Source organism: Ovis canadensis, chromosome 3, assembly GCF_042477335.2.
Source record: "Ovis canadensis isolate MfBH-ARS-UI-01 breed Bighorn chromosome 3, ARS-UI_OviCan_v2, whole genome shotgun sequence".
NCBI lineage: Eukaryota > Metazoa > Chordata > Mammalia > Artiodactyla > Bovidae > Ovis > Ovis canadensis.
The window spans coordinates 180,829,688-180,844,029 of record NC_091247.1 but is presented as its reverse complement, the minus strand read 5'-3'; the positions used below and the strand labels follow the sequence as shown (position 1 = coordinate 180,844,029).

General features: G+C 45.6%; 1 protein-coding gene across 1 annotated transcript in view; it reads left to right on the top strand.

Annotated features, from left to right (window-relative positions):
- NUAK1 (NUAK family kinase 1) overlaps positions 1 to 14,342 on the top strand; it is a 72,700-nt gene that overhangs the window by 36,976 nt on the left and 21,382 nt on the right. Inside the window, exon 3 of the mRNA XM_069581072.1 lies at positions 12,371 to 12,522. Coding sequence (XP_069437173.1) covers positions 12,371 to 12,522 — 152 coding nt within the window. The remainder of the gene's footprint in view (positions 1 to 12,370; positions 12,523 to 14,342) is intronic.

The following is a 14,342-nucleotide window of genomic DNA, read 5'->3' as shown; positions in this document are numbered from 1 at the left end:
CTCCTAATGCTAAGTAAATAAAAGGGGATAGACATCTACCTTCTAGCGTGTGATGCTAAGGGTAACCTAATCAAGAGAGAAAAGGAAGAAAGAAATCACTAGTCCTCTCTCAAGATGGACCCCTGTTTTCAGTCAAAGGGATTCCATTCTCTCAGCAGGGAGGTAATTGACAATAAGGAAAGAACAGCTGAAAAGGAAGTGCCCGCCTGAGCACTCAACTTGGTTGCCTAGGATGGAAGAGATAAAAACGGTTTTTGCCTGGGGTTCTGATTTCAGGACCCAAGTTCAAACATCAAAGGCACATTGTCTCACCCCCATTTCCCCTTTGAAAGCCCCGGAGATTCAAATCTGCAAAACCATGCAAGAAGCAGTGTCTTGCTGCATAACACTTCAGGGAAACAGCACCCCATCTGGTAACAGTCACACACCTAAAAGCAAAAAGGTGGGGAGTGGGGGAGATTGGGTTGCTGCTTTCATTTTGATGCCCTTGGGTATTTTCATTCCTGGAAATCTCTCTTCTTGGCCCTGAAAGATTACGTCTCTCTCTTGGCCCTTTGCGGTGTGATATTCCGGAACTGGCTAGCCTTTTCATCACATCCCTTGTCTTAGGTAAGAGGGAGCCTGGCTTTCTGGGACAAAGTAGGATGGATGTTTGGCATTTGTCAGCTGCCTTTGGGAGAGTCTCTCAAACTTCAGAAACAAAATCGCAAGCAAATGTGTCTCTTGATAATCATGCGACTTTCATGGCCTGGCTCCATCTGCCTTAAACCTGCTGCCCATGAAAAGATGTGAAAGAGACTGTATTCTACTCAATTCTCAGAACTCCTACCATAGAGATGTCTTGCGTGAGTTTACATCAGTTAAAAGTTCCTTCCAGCTTCTTCGAAACATAATATGCTTTCTCAAGCAAACTGTGCCTTCTGAGATTCCATTAGATCTTTCTGGAAGGGGATATGGGCTTCTCCCATGGCTCAGCGGGTAAAGAGTTTGCTTGTCTCTTAGTGAAGAATCACTGCTTTAAAAATCCAGCTCCAATGAAGGATGTTCCTGCCTTCTCCTCCCTCACAACTTGTGGCCAGAGACAGTTGGGCCAGTAAAACGTGTTTCCACGAACCCAGCAAAGGTCCTGGAGTCAGAAACTGTTGCTGCCCTGGGAAAGAACCCCTTGAGGGTGACAGGATCCCAATAAACTGCCAAATAATACATCTGAGCATGGTTCTCTGACAGAGACTCAGAACCAGTAGCATCAGTGTCTCCTGGGCCCCGCCCTAGACCTATGGAATCAGAACCCTGCAGGTGGGCCTGGATGTGCTGTGTAATAGCCAGTCCCCTAGGTGACTCTAAAGCACTCTCGAGTTTGAGAAGCACCATGTTAGAATAACCATTGCTCAGTAGGTTAGATTAGAAACCAAAGCAGGGCTGCGCTGTGAGCATCAGTGGTTTAGAAACACCTGTAGTAGAAGCAATTAACACTTTTCTCCTTTAGCAGAAAAAACCTTAATCTAGGGTTTTCAGGCAGAGAAGGCAATGACACCCCACTCCAGTACTCTTGCCTAGAAAATCCCATGGACAGAGGAGCCTGGTAGGCTGCAGTCTGTGGGGTCGCTAAGAGTACGACCTAAGATACGACTGAGCAACTTCACTTTCCCTTTTCACTTTCATGCATTGGAGAAGGAAATGGCAAGCCACTCCAGTGTTCTTGACTGGAGAATCCCAGGGAGGGGGGAGCCTTGGTGGGCTGTCGTCTATGGGGTCATACAGAGTCGGACACGACTGAAGCGACTTAGCAGCAGCAGCAGCAGCAGGGTTTTCAGGCAGTAAGCAGATCTGGACTTTGGCCCTTTTGAAGGCAGGGAACAGCTGAATTGATCTAACAAGATCTGTGGGTCACTAATAGTACCCCATGCTCTTCTTCATTTCCGTAGTAATTCATTCTTTCATTTTCCAAAAATGTATTAAGCACCTATGTTCCAGGTACTGGTCTAGTAGTGTGAGTATGTATTTCTTGTCCAAATGGGCTTAGATTTGAATGAATCAATTGCCTTGCAAATTACTACTGTGTGATTTTGGGATAGTGACTTAACCTTTTCTGAGGCTTGGTTTCTTAGCTATAAAATGAGGTCAATAGCTAGCTACTTTATAAGATTGTGAGGATTAAGCTAATGGGTAGGGACTTCCCTGGCAGTCTTGTTGTTAAGACCTCACTTTCCAATGCAGGGAATGCAGATTCAGTCTCTGCTCGGGGTACGAAGATCTCACATGCCTTATGGCCAAAAAATCAAAACATAAAAAAACCCCCATAAGCAGTAAGGTAACAAATTCAATAAAGATTTTAAAAATGGTCCACATTTAACAAAAAATCTTGAAAAAAAGATGATGAATAAAATTGCTAAGCATGGTCTGAGGTCCACATTCAATAAAGCCATACTAGTTATTCTTGATGTGATGTTAGAGATCTGAGAGGTCATTGCTGGCTGGAGTAGAAACTTTTGTTGGGTGGTGGTGGGGTTGAGGCCAGATTGCCCAAGTCTGTGATTCTGAGCTCTGGATGCACATTAGAATCTCATGAGGTGTTTGTAAGAAGGAATGCTGATGCCACCCCTAGAGATTTCAGTTTAATTGGCCGGGCTGAGAAAGATTGGCTTGATCCTCCAACTAGGGGGAAACGGTTGTCTTGGTCCGATCATTTGTCATCAGTGGATTCCAGAGCAGAACATGCGTCTGGCAGTCGTCACCACTGAGCCGTGGGCGATACCTCTGGGCCTGGGTTTCCTTCCTCAGCCATTTGGTTGCTGCCCTCATCAGGGACTCAGAGCCCCATGAAACAGTTTGTTGAACTTGGCAAAGTGGTGTGTTATGCTTGTGTTTACTCTTCTGAACCCGTGGCGAATTGCTGAGTATTTTAACACACTCCCTCTGCTGCCAGATTCACAAGTTCCACATGAAGTCTCTCTCATCAGACTGGATCCAAATGGAGGACCCACCCCCCATCAATCGCACCGCCCCCAGAGAGTTTTCTTCACTTAGAATCAGATGAACAAGCTCTTGGGCTATGAATCTGTCCAGTCACGTTTTTAATGAGTTTCCTATGAAGTTAGCTGTTTGACCTTCAAGTGTATTATTTTCATTGTTTTCATTTGATTACACCCAAGTCATTTTTCTAGAGGCAGGAGATTAGACATAAAACAACCAAACACGAATGCTACTCCCTGGCTGTCCAGCCTCGCCCTCTTGGGTTTCCTGGAATTCAATATTTTCTAGTGCCTCAAATAATACCACTTGTACTTGAAGCTAATTTTTAAAGAAAAAAAAAAAAGGAACTGTATTGCCATGTAACATAAGGTCTTTTGAAATGAACTGGGATGTCTCTGTAAATCTGCCAAGGCTGCAACTATTAGGAAGGCTCATGGAGTGTAGGAGACTTGTCTTTACAGTGGCCATACCCTCCAGGGGCATTTGGATCCTGAAAGGGGGATTGGACTTAAGAAACTGTAATTTATGACTTTCAGAGTCTGCGATTTCTTTGATTTGGGAATTTGTGCTCTGCCCACTCCAATACAGAGTGGGTTCATCTGGTAGGTGTGACTCCAAGATCAACATTGGTGCTTTGGGACTCCACTGGGAACTGAAGAATGGACCCTAGTTAAGAGAGCCAGGCTTGCCGAGTCCTTTGATACCTTTAAGTGTTAGTTCACCATCTCCTCTATTCTCGAACCCCTCTCATCCAAGGGCACAAAAGCAATCTCAGGAGTGGATTCTGCCAACACAGATTCATAATAATCCTGGATTTGATCCATGCATGTCTTCATTTGTTCTTCATTTTTAAACTAAGACCCGCTGCCTAATAATAAAAGCTCACGCTTACATGTCTGCTTACTGTTGTGTGCTTGGGTAATCCTTACGATGAGGTTACAAGCTTCCATTTAACAGATGAAGAATCTGAGGGAACAGAAAGGTTAAGTAACTTGCCGAGGTCACTCAGCTGGGTAAATGGCAGACCTGGATTTGAACCCAGGTGGCCTGGCTCTGGGAGTCGGGCTCTTAAACTCTGCATTCTATTGTCTAATGAAGCAGACTAGGATTTATGGTTGAAAGGAAAGTCATGAGGCACTCCTGGAGGGTCAAGCAGTGACTAGAACCAAAAGTGTGATAATCGCAAATCTGACCTTTCCACCCTAAGTGATAAGGGTGGGATGAACCTGAAAGCTATCACAACACTGTTGATTGGCTATCAGTTCAGTTCAGTCCCTCAGTCGTGTCCAACTCTTTGTGACCCCATGGACTGCAGCACGCCAGGCCTCCCTGTCCATCACCAACTCCTGGAGTTTACTCAGACTCATGTCCATTGAGTTGGTGATGCCATCCAACCATCTCACCCTCTGTTGTCCCCTTCTCCTCCTACCCTCAATCTTTCCCAGCATCAGGATCTTTTCAAATGAGTCAGTTCTTCACATGAGGTGGCCAAAGTATTGGAGTTTTAGCTTTACCATCAGTCCTTCCAATGAATATTCAGGACTGATTTCCTTTAGGATGGACTGGTTGGATCTCCTTGCAGTCCAAGGGCTATACTCCAATACAAAATTGTTGTTAGTCGCTCAGTCGTGTCCAACTCTCTGCGACCCCATGGACTGCAGCATGCCAGGCTTCCCTGTCCTTCACCATCTCCCGGAGCTTGCTCAAACTCATGTCCATTGAGTTGGTGATGCCATCCAACCTTCTCATCCTCTGTCGTCCCCTTCTGCCTTCTATCTTTCCCAGTATCAGTGTCTTTTCCAGTGAGTTGGCTCTTTGCATCAGGTGGTCAAAGTATTGAAGCTTGAGCTTCAGTATCAGTCCTGACAATGAATGTTCAGGGTTGATTTCCTTTAGGATGGACTGGCTGTCTTAACTAGAGTCCATTCTTCAGTTTCCAGTGGAGTTCCCAAGCAATCTCGGAGCTGCACGTACCAGATGAACCCACTGTCAGGAATTATAGGAGGGGACAGAGCACGTATTCCAAAATCAAAGAAATCTCAGACTCTGCAAGTTAGATCCTGAAGGAATCCAATACAAGATAGAAATTAAAAAAAAAAAAAAAAGGCGGAATGAAACCATATAGAGAAGTCCTACGGTGATTTTCAGGGGAGCGAGATGAAGGTTGTTTTCACAGAGAAGCATGCTTTTTCCTAGAAGTTCACTGGAGGAGGGTGGAGTCCAATAGTTGGTCCAACATGGTTCCCTGACTGGCGTCCTTCTCCCACACAACCCCTCTTTGCTGGCTGTTTTCCTGCCATCCCAGTATTTGCCATTGGTCCCTTCAGATAACACTGATAAATAGTTCTTGGCCAGGCTTTTGCATCCACTCTTCCTTAGGTAGTTTATACACTTTCTTTCATTTCATTTGCCTTCTGTGGAGTCCACTGCTGGCTGTGGGTGGCCTGATTGGCTCTGGTTCTCCTTGGGCATGCCAGCCAACATCCAGAGTTTTGGTTTAAGAAAAGACAATGAGTGAATTAAAGAGCCTTTCATTGTCCAAACCAGGAAACACATTTGAGTCAACTCTGACCAACTCACGGACAATGGAGAGCTGCCAGTTTAGGTTATTTTTCTCACTCTCACTGCCTTAGGCTTTCTGATGTAAGGGATTAGAGGACCGTTTTATGAATCCATCAGCCCATGAGGTGTTTGGAATTTAGTTCTGGGGAGGGAACTCTGGAAGAATGAATTTTGTATTGACTAAATGACCTAATTAGGCTGCAGACAATTCTTGCAAAGGAAAGATCACTCTATTTCTGAAATGAAAAAGAAAGAGGCTTTCTGCGAGGGTCCTTCTCAACTTTAATAAAAGAGCATCCCTGAGGAGTGGAATGGTCTGAGGTTTTAGGAAAGTAATAAAAACGCTGGCAATATGAGGAGGCCCCACCATGGAGGGAAGGGCAGCATCCTGGAACTGATTTAGAAAATGGAGCTAATGGAAGGCAAAGGCGTGAAAAGAATTCTGACTGATCCATTTTAGGCCCTTGGCTTTTTGCTTAAAACTAACAAATGAGCCTTCCTCTTTTTTTTTAAATTTATTTATTTGGCTGCGTTGAGTCTTAGTTGTGGCATGTGGGCTTATGCCCTGAGGCAGGTGGGATCTTAGTTCCCTGACCAGGAATCGAACACAGATCCCCTGCATTGCAAGGCTGATTTTTAACCACTGGACCACCATGGAAATCCTGCCTGCCTCTCTTGAGGTTACATGTAAAGCAGAATGATAGCTTCTAATTTTTATAACCTGCTTCTCTTGGAACATTAAATGATTCCTACCCTCTCCCTTCCCAAGCCCATTTTCTTCCTAAATGGCCTCTTTTTGGCTCTAAAGCAGCCAGTGGATGGTTGAAATCCCACGATCTCCTCACTCATCAGCATTTCTCCCAGGCCAGGGCATTGTTTTTATCATATGCATTTTCTCAAGTTCTACGAGTTGTGTTATTAACCCTGAGGGCAGCAGGAGGGAATGGTTAGGAGTCGGGTAATTAGGGAGATTGTGAAAGCCAGGCAATCAGAAGGCAGAACTGGACTGTCAAACCCAACATCTGATGAAATTCAGAATTAATTGGGAGAAGTAGCTGTTACCATAGTAACCAATTCCCACTCTCCCTTGAAATGGAAAATAAACAGAAAACAGGACAAATACTTCAAGTGAGTGTCTGGAAAGAAGGCCCTTCTGTGGAATAGTAGGAGAAAAAGGAGAGAGTCTGGATATTTTAGGATTTGCTGAGACAATGGTAAAACCAGTTCGTGCAAACACAGTGCAGGGCGTTTTTGATGGTTCAGTTCCACCCTTGTTTTCTCTAGTAATCTCTGCAGGCCCTTTCAGACTGCCTTTCCCATCTTCGTCTCTGATCATCTAGGTACTTAAAATCTGTATCTCACAGGTTAGCCTTTGACTTGTAAGTACTGGAAGGGAAAGGCAATCCACTCCAATATTATTGCCTTGTTGGGCTACAATCCATAGCGTTGCAAAGAGTCGGACACAACTGAAGCAACTTAGCATGCATGCATGCATGCGGTTTTATTCAACTAGAAAGCAACTCCTCCAAAAAACAGTGTCTTATGCTCTGTTTGTATCCCCTTTATCATGTAGTGAGATGCTCAGATAAATGCTTCAGATAAGCTGATAAACAAGCATTTTCAGAAAAGGAAGTGATGTTGGTTAATGAAGAAGAATGTTTATTGAGTATTAGGCAAGAAGGGTAAACCTATGATGGAGGAAGGTGGTGGGGAGTCATGACGAGAACATACGCTTTTGAGTCACACACATTTGGGATCAAATCCTGACTGGTTATCTTCCCCACAGAAATGCATACAGAGCAGCATCAAAAGACATACACAAGAATGTTCATAGCGACTTGGTTCGTAGTGACCCTCACCTGGAAACAACCCAAATGTCTCTCACCAGCAGAATGGATATGTTCACAAATTGGAGTACTCTACCGCAGTGAGGATGGACAGTCTTTGACTCCATAGAGCAGCATGGATTAATCTTACAAATATAATGTTGAACAAATGAAGCCATTCACAAAAGAATATACTACATACTGTGATTCCACTTTTAGAAAACTCAAAATCCCAAACTAATCTGTGATAGTGGCCTGTATACATACCCCTGGGGAGATGGTTAGTGACCGAAGAAGACATGGGGAGTGCTTGCAGGGTGCTGACCACATTGTTTCTTGATCTGAGCGCTGGTCCCCTATTCATGAAGTAGGGATAATGTTAATCTCATAGGATTTTTAGGATTGGATGTGACAATCCATGGGGTGTAGTAATTGCTCAATAAATGTTCACTACAGTGATTATGATGAACTTCCCTGATGGCTCAGATCATAAAGAATCCGCTTGTGATACTGGAGACCTGGGTTCAATCCCTGGGTCTGGAAGATGCCCTAGAGAAGGGAATGGCAACCCACTCCAGGATTCTTGCCTGGAGAATTCTGTGGACAGAGGAGCCTGGTGGGTTGCCATCCATGGGGTTGCAAAGAGTCAGACACGACTGAGCGACTAACAGTGCACAGTGATCATGGATCAGCCTTCTTGGGGAGGAGGGATCACTGTCTGGAGAAGTCCTCGGGGTGATGCGATGAAATCCTGCACTGTTTCGTGGGTCCAGAATCCTAGATGCCACCCTGTCCCTTGTTCCATCTGTTTCTTTTTCTTGGCAGTGCTCAGTCACATGTCTGCTGAGCTCCTTGTGGGCACTCAAGGGCTCTGTGTTCTGTTCACAGTCTGCTCCTTCTTTCTCTTGTCTTAGTCTCTAGCACTGTCCACTCTGGTGATCCTGCTTAACACGCTCCTGGTTCCCCCTCACTCACGCTGCTCCTTCTGACGGCTGGTGTCCCTCCCCTTCTTACGCTGGTAAAGACTTCTTCCACTATCCCCTGTGGGTGCTTTGTAAAGCTCTGTTGCTCTCTTAAAAACCTGGGTCTGCACCACATGGACTCAGGCCCCACACTGCAGGCTGACTCAAGCTGAGCTCAGTTTCTATTCAGGGGTTTAATTTTCCTGGTAGGCCTGGCTTGTCAAGGGCCATAGTTTTCCTTACCATTCTGGAGCCACCAGGCTTCTGGGTAAAACTGTCTGGCCAAGAGACACAGGCTTTCATTTTTCAGAAAGGAAACCCTTCCCAACTGGTGGAAAATAAGCTTTTGCTTAGTGACTAATAACATAAACACAGACGAGATTTCTGGGCTTATAAATAACCAGTTGTAAAAGTGCCCAAGGGAAGCGGCCCTTTTTCGCCCGAAGAATGGCTGAGAGTGTTCCTATCACCTGGCTGGTAGAGACCTTACAGTGGGCAAGCCCGAGCCGTGGGCTGGGGGTGCGGAAACCGGTCATTCTTCAGCACGAATTCCCAAGGCCTTGCTCTTATGTGTGATAAATCTTGGGCTACTCTGGAAAAATAACAGCTGATCTCTAAGGTTCTTCCTGCTCAAAAATCCTGTGATTCTGAAGCAGCCACCGCATGTTTTAAAGAGTGATGCCAGTGGGGAGAGGAAAGTCTTAGGGTTTTGTTTTGCCAGAGCTGCCTAAGAAGCAGACGGAGTAATTACAAGAATAGCTCACAGTGACTGAGCAGTGGCTTGGGCACCGTGCTCAGGGGGCTAGGGCCTGTAAGCTCACTGAATCCCCCCTTGCTGTGTGAAGAGGTTCCTGGCCTTATTTACTGATGAAGAGACTGAGGTTCAGAGAGGTTGATGCATGTGGATAGTAGGATAGGGGCTAAGAGCGTGGAGTGTGCAGTCATTCGAGGGCTCAGGCCTTGTATTTGCTCTGCGGCCATGGCAGTCACTAACCTCACTGTACCTGGGCTTTCTCATCTGTAGAACAGGGATAGTCACAGGGCCAAAGCCATGTGATATAATTCATGCAATATTGGCACAGTGCCTGCGCATAGTAGGCCTTCCATAAATGCTGCTATTATTAGGAAGGGCTCAGAAAGCTTCATATATAACACTTTATGGCCTCCTTGATGAATCACTGATGCTCCGAGTCTAGAAATGTTTGCAGTTACCTTATCCAGGGTTGCAGTTATGGCCTTGACCCCGAGACTCCAGCTGCTTCCTGCTGGAGGACTGAAGAGTGGGGTTCCAGAGCCAGGCCTGGTCACGTGGACAGTTCTCTTAACCCAGCTGCCCACCAGCCCTGCCGGCAACAGTGGGGCTCTTGCCTCATTCATTCAGCATTTCCCAAACTGGCTCCTAGTTAGTTCAGTAGGAATATTGAAATGGCCAAATCACCCTGCAAAACTCAGGGTTAAAGAAGCCAGGTTCTCCAGGGGTGATCAAGTATCAGCATTTTCCAAATATTTTACCGATGTTTGACCGTGGAACCCTTTATTCCTCTGAATGTCTTGCGGGACTAGTGCTCCATGAAACATGTATTTGGAACTGTTCCCCAGCCCCTCAAACACAGTCAGCAAAGGAACAAGAGTGAAAGGATTGGGGGAAATTATTAGGAAAGGGATGCCTGGGAACGTGAGACAGAACCAGGGTCTATTTTAGAGGTAGGAGCAGCAGGACTGACTGTTGGAAGCTGTTTAGTAAAATGTTTGGCACATTGAACTATGTCAAACAGAACTGTGTTTATACCTCCTTGACACCAAGTTAGCCAGTTGGAAAGGGACACGCCTGGTCACTGTCACAGGCCTTTTGTATGCATGCAGGCAGTGATCACACCTTCTGCTGGTCACTGAAGGGACCAGTGGCTTTGGCGTCCTTTAAGCACGTATCAGGCTCATTGGAAGTGTGAGGCTCCGTGTTAATTTCCCTGTCAAAGTACTTTCCCTCTCTCCCCCTTAATTACCTCCCCCAAAACCTGCTCTGCCACCCCAACTTTTAAAATTAGAAAACCCTTTGCCCTCTCCGCTGGCCTGTCACTCTGTCATTTTTTGAGGCTGAGCCATGCATCTTGCGGCAGGTTTTCCAGTTTCCAGAGTTTATTGTTAATGAAAAGTGCACAACAGGCTGAAATCCCCAGCAGGAGCCAAGACCGCAGGGTGCAGCGAGGCCGGGAGACTTGGGAGCAGCCAGTTTTATCTGGCTGTTCTCTCTCCTCCTCCTCCCTGCCCTCCTGCTTCTCCCTTCTTTTTTTTTTTATCAGAGAGGTTTGGCTGGACTTGAAGGAGCCAAAAAGGAACTGGAGGGGCCTGAGCTTCTACAGCCAGTGACAAGGTGTGGGAGGACAGGGGACCCAGGCAGGGCACGTTCCGGTTCGCTGAGTGTGTCTGTGTGTCTGGCCCAGTGCTAGGTCCTGGGGTCCAATAGTATTGATACCAACAAGAATAACTAACATTACTGAGTGAAAAGGCAGGCCTTGTTATAAGCATTTAAAATACCTGATATCAATAAATCCTCCCAACAATTCTAGAAGTACGTACTGATATATTCACATTTTACCCTTTACTAAAATGAGGCACAGAGAGGGCAAGCAACTCTCCCAGAGTCAGATGGCAAGTAAGAGGCAGATCCAGAAATCTACTTAGGAGTGTCTGGTTCCAAAACTAGTTTTTACCTCTGTAAGTCTAGGCTCACAGTCTAGACAGAGGAAATAAACATGTAAGTCAGCAAATATATCTGCGAAGTTTGAAAGTACAGTAAGAGGTAGAAAGGAGGCAACCTGGATGCCATATTTGAGTTTATTTTTGCCTGGTGAGTTGGAGGGGCCCTGGTAGGTCAGACAGGTGGGAGTAAAGAAAGAAGGAAGAGCATGGAGATAGGAAACAGCAGTGTGTGTGTGTGTGTGTGTGTGTGTGATAGTGAGAAACAGTGAACAGGCTGGCATCAGTGGGCATAGGGGACAGGGAGTGGCAGAAGCTGATGAGTTGGAGGGAGGTAGGCAGGTGTCTACCTGGGAAGGAGGGTCTTGGGTATCCTACAAACATTTTTATACTATATCCTTTGGGAGTGATGGATTTTAACACAATGATTATTTTGTTCTTGCTCAAAAGACATCATATGTGAAAGCCCCAAGCTTTCTGCTTATAAAGCAGCAGTGGAGTGGCTTTGGCTGAGGTGGAGCTGAGGACCTGGAGCCCGTCTTTCATGGCCTCCTCTGACCTGCCCCCATGGGCATCTGACTGCCTGGGACTCCTAGGTCAGTCTAGCAGAGTTTGAGCATCACTGATAGAGAATATCAGGGTTGAGCAGAGAGAAGCATTTAGTGCCATGCAGTGTTTTACTGTAACGGTCCAGAATGCATTTATGAAGTTTTGAGTCCCCTCATTTAATTTTAACCCCCTTGCCAAAAGGCGGTGAATGCTTGAGATACCTCAGTGAATAAAACAGCCCAGCCTACTTAACATTCTAATGGGACAGACAGAATAAATGCACAGATGTGTAACAGGGATAAGAAGGGCCCATAGGACCTGTCGGACCTGGGGGCCACATTTGGAAGCTTGGGTTTTGTTTTGAGTAAGATGGGGAGTCTGGAAGGTTTTGAGTAAAGAGGTGACAAGTTCAGCCACCCGTTTGGGGATCCAGGTAGCTGGTCCATATCCAGTGATTAATAAATGGTCCTTGTGTTTGTTATTCCCCATCATCCCATCAACAAGGGAGATGCAGAAGTGGGAGGGGCTTGTGAGAAACGAACCTGGTGAGGGGGGTGGGGTCCTCAGAAGAGAGGCACTTATCCTACAGCATTAGCAAGGCGAGTCCAGTCACAGCAGCGATGATGTCACTGTCCACCTGGCTGGGCAACTTGCCCGTCTCCTCGTCACGTTGATGGCCTGACTGGTCTGCCCCCTGTGCGGTGACATCTCCATCGTCGCCTCTCTCCACTGTGCTGTCTGCAGTCCTAAGTGAGCTTGGCGGTTAAACAGGCTGTTTGTGTGTCGCTGTTGCCCCCGCAGTGTTCGAGAACAAAGATAAGATTGTGATCATCATGGAGTACGCCAGCAAAGGGGAGCTGTACGACTACATCAGCGAGCGGCGGCGCCTCAGCGAGCGGGAGACCAGGCACTTCTTCCGGCAGATCGTCTCCGCCGTGCACTACTGTCACAAGGTATGGCCGCCCACCACCGCCTCCGCCGCAGGTGGTTTCCATGGCGCCACGCGATTCTGTTCATGTTATGAAGGTGACCTCTGTTCTTTGTAGTATCAGTTCAGTTCAGTTGCTCAGCCGTGTCCAACTCTTTGCAACTCCATGGACTGCAGCACGCCAGGCCTCCCTGTCCATCACCAACTCCTGGAGTTTGCTCAAACTCGTGTCCCTCTAGTCGGTGATGCCATTGTAGTAACTGTAGTATATACAGAGAATTTGTAAACTAGAAAGGAGGAAATCACCATCACCTTGAATCCCACAATCCAGGAATCACCCACTATTGACATGCTTGTTTGTTTCTTTCCAATCTTCTTCCCTCTACTCCTCACATTTATTAAAAGCTTATTTAATAATTTTAGGTTTATAGGAGAGCTTCCATGAGAGTACAGAGTCCCCATGCACCACACTCAGTTTACCCTGATGCTAACATCTTACAGGATTGTTGTACACTCATTAAAACAGAGACACCCACATTCATATACAGTGATTAACAAAACTCTCTCGATTTTACTTGGGTTTCACCAATTTTCCTACCAGTCACCTTTTTCCATTCCAGGATCCAATCCAGACACCACTTCGTATGCATTTTTACATTTCTGTCTTGCTACATTTTTCACTTAGGATTTTAATTTAAACAAGTTCCTATGTTACTAAATATTCTCTATCATTATTGTGATTATTGGATGTTTAGATGTTCTAAGTTCTGGTTATTATAAATAATGATTGACATCTTTCTACATTAACCTTTTTTCTATCATTTGAATAACTGACTTGAGAGAAATTCCAGAACTGGAATTAGTAGACCATAGGTTCTGAACCTTTCTATGTCCTGGTTTCTTTCCCTTGCATAGGTTACATCCACATAGGTTATTTACAAGTGTGCGAGTGTGGGAAGTCACTTCAGTTGTGTCTGACCCTTTGTGACCCTATGGACCATAGCCCGCCAGCCTCCTCTGTCCATGGGATTCTCCAGGCAAGAATACTGGAGTGGGTTGCCATTCCTTCCTCCAGGGGATTGAACCCAAGTCCCTTAAGTCTCCTGCATTGGCAGGTGGGTTCTTTACCACTAGTGCCACCTGGGAAGCCAGGTCATGTACACACATGTACAGTTTATTGCAGCACAACTAATGGGATGCACTCTTAATCCCCCCAGTTTAGCTACCCTTGTCCTCTGCAGAAGGGAGTGAAGTACACAGATAACTCCAAGCTGTACTTCACCCAATTATTATTTATCACTTTAGCCCTGATTTTCATCCCATTCATACTTTTCCACAGAACTGTCACACCCGGAACAGTCCCTCACTTTGAGGACTGTAGTGACTTGAATCCAGCATAGCCTCCAAACTAGAGTCAGTTTCTTCACTGAAGTGATTGCAACACAGGGCCTTCTGGTTTGTTCAATATTCCAGTTAATTGAGAGTAACTCTGGGATGACCATCTTCTAATGATTTACAGTCTAAAATCCTTAACCCATGAACATTAGTTGACTTCTTAGCTGACTCAAAAGGCACTTATGATTCAGATTGTACAGTGTTTTGTATCTTATCATCATGCATTATCATAAAGCATCATAGATACTATTTTCATTATTTAAGAGTGTGAAACTTGGATTGTGTATGAATGGGGTTTCCATCTTATGAAAACTAGGAATGCAGCCGTGTAAACCAAACTACTGCCAATGCTTAAACAAAATCAGCCATCTTGTGATCTGTATCTTTTGTCCAGGAGCCCTGTTTTGTGCATTTCTGATTTCAGAACACATCCCTGAAGGTTTGAATTAG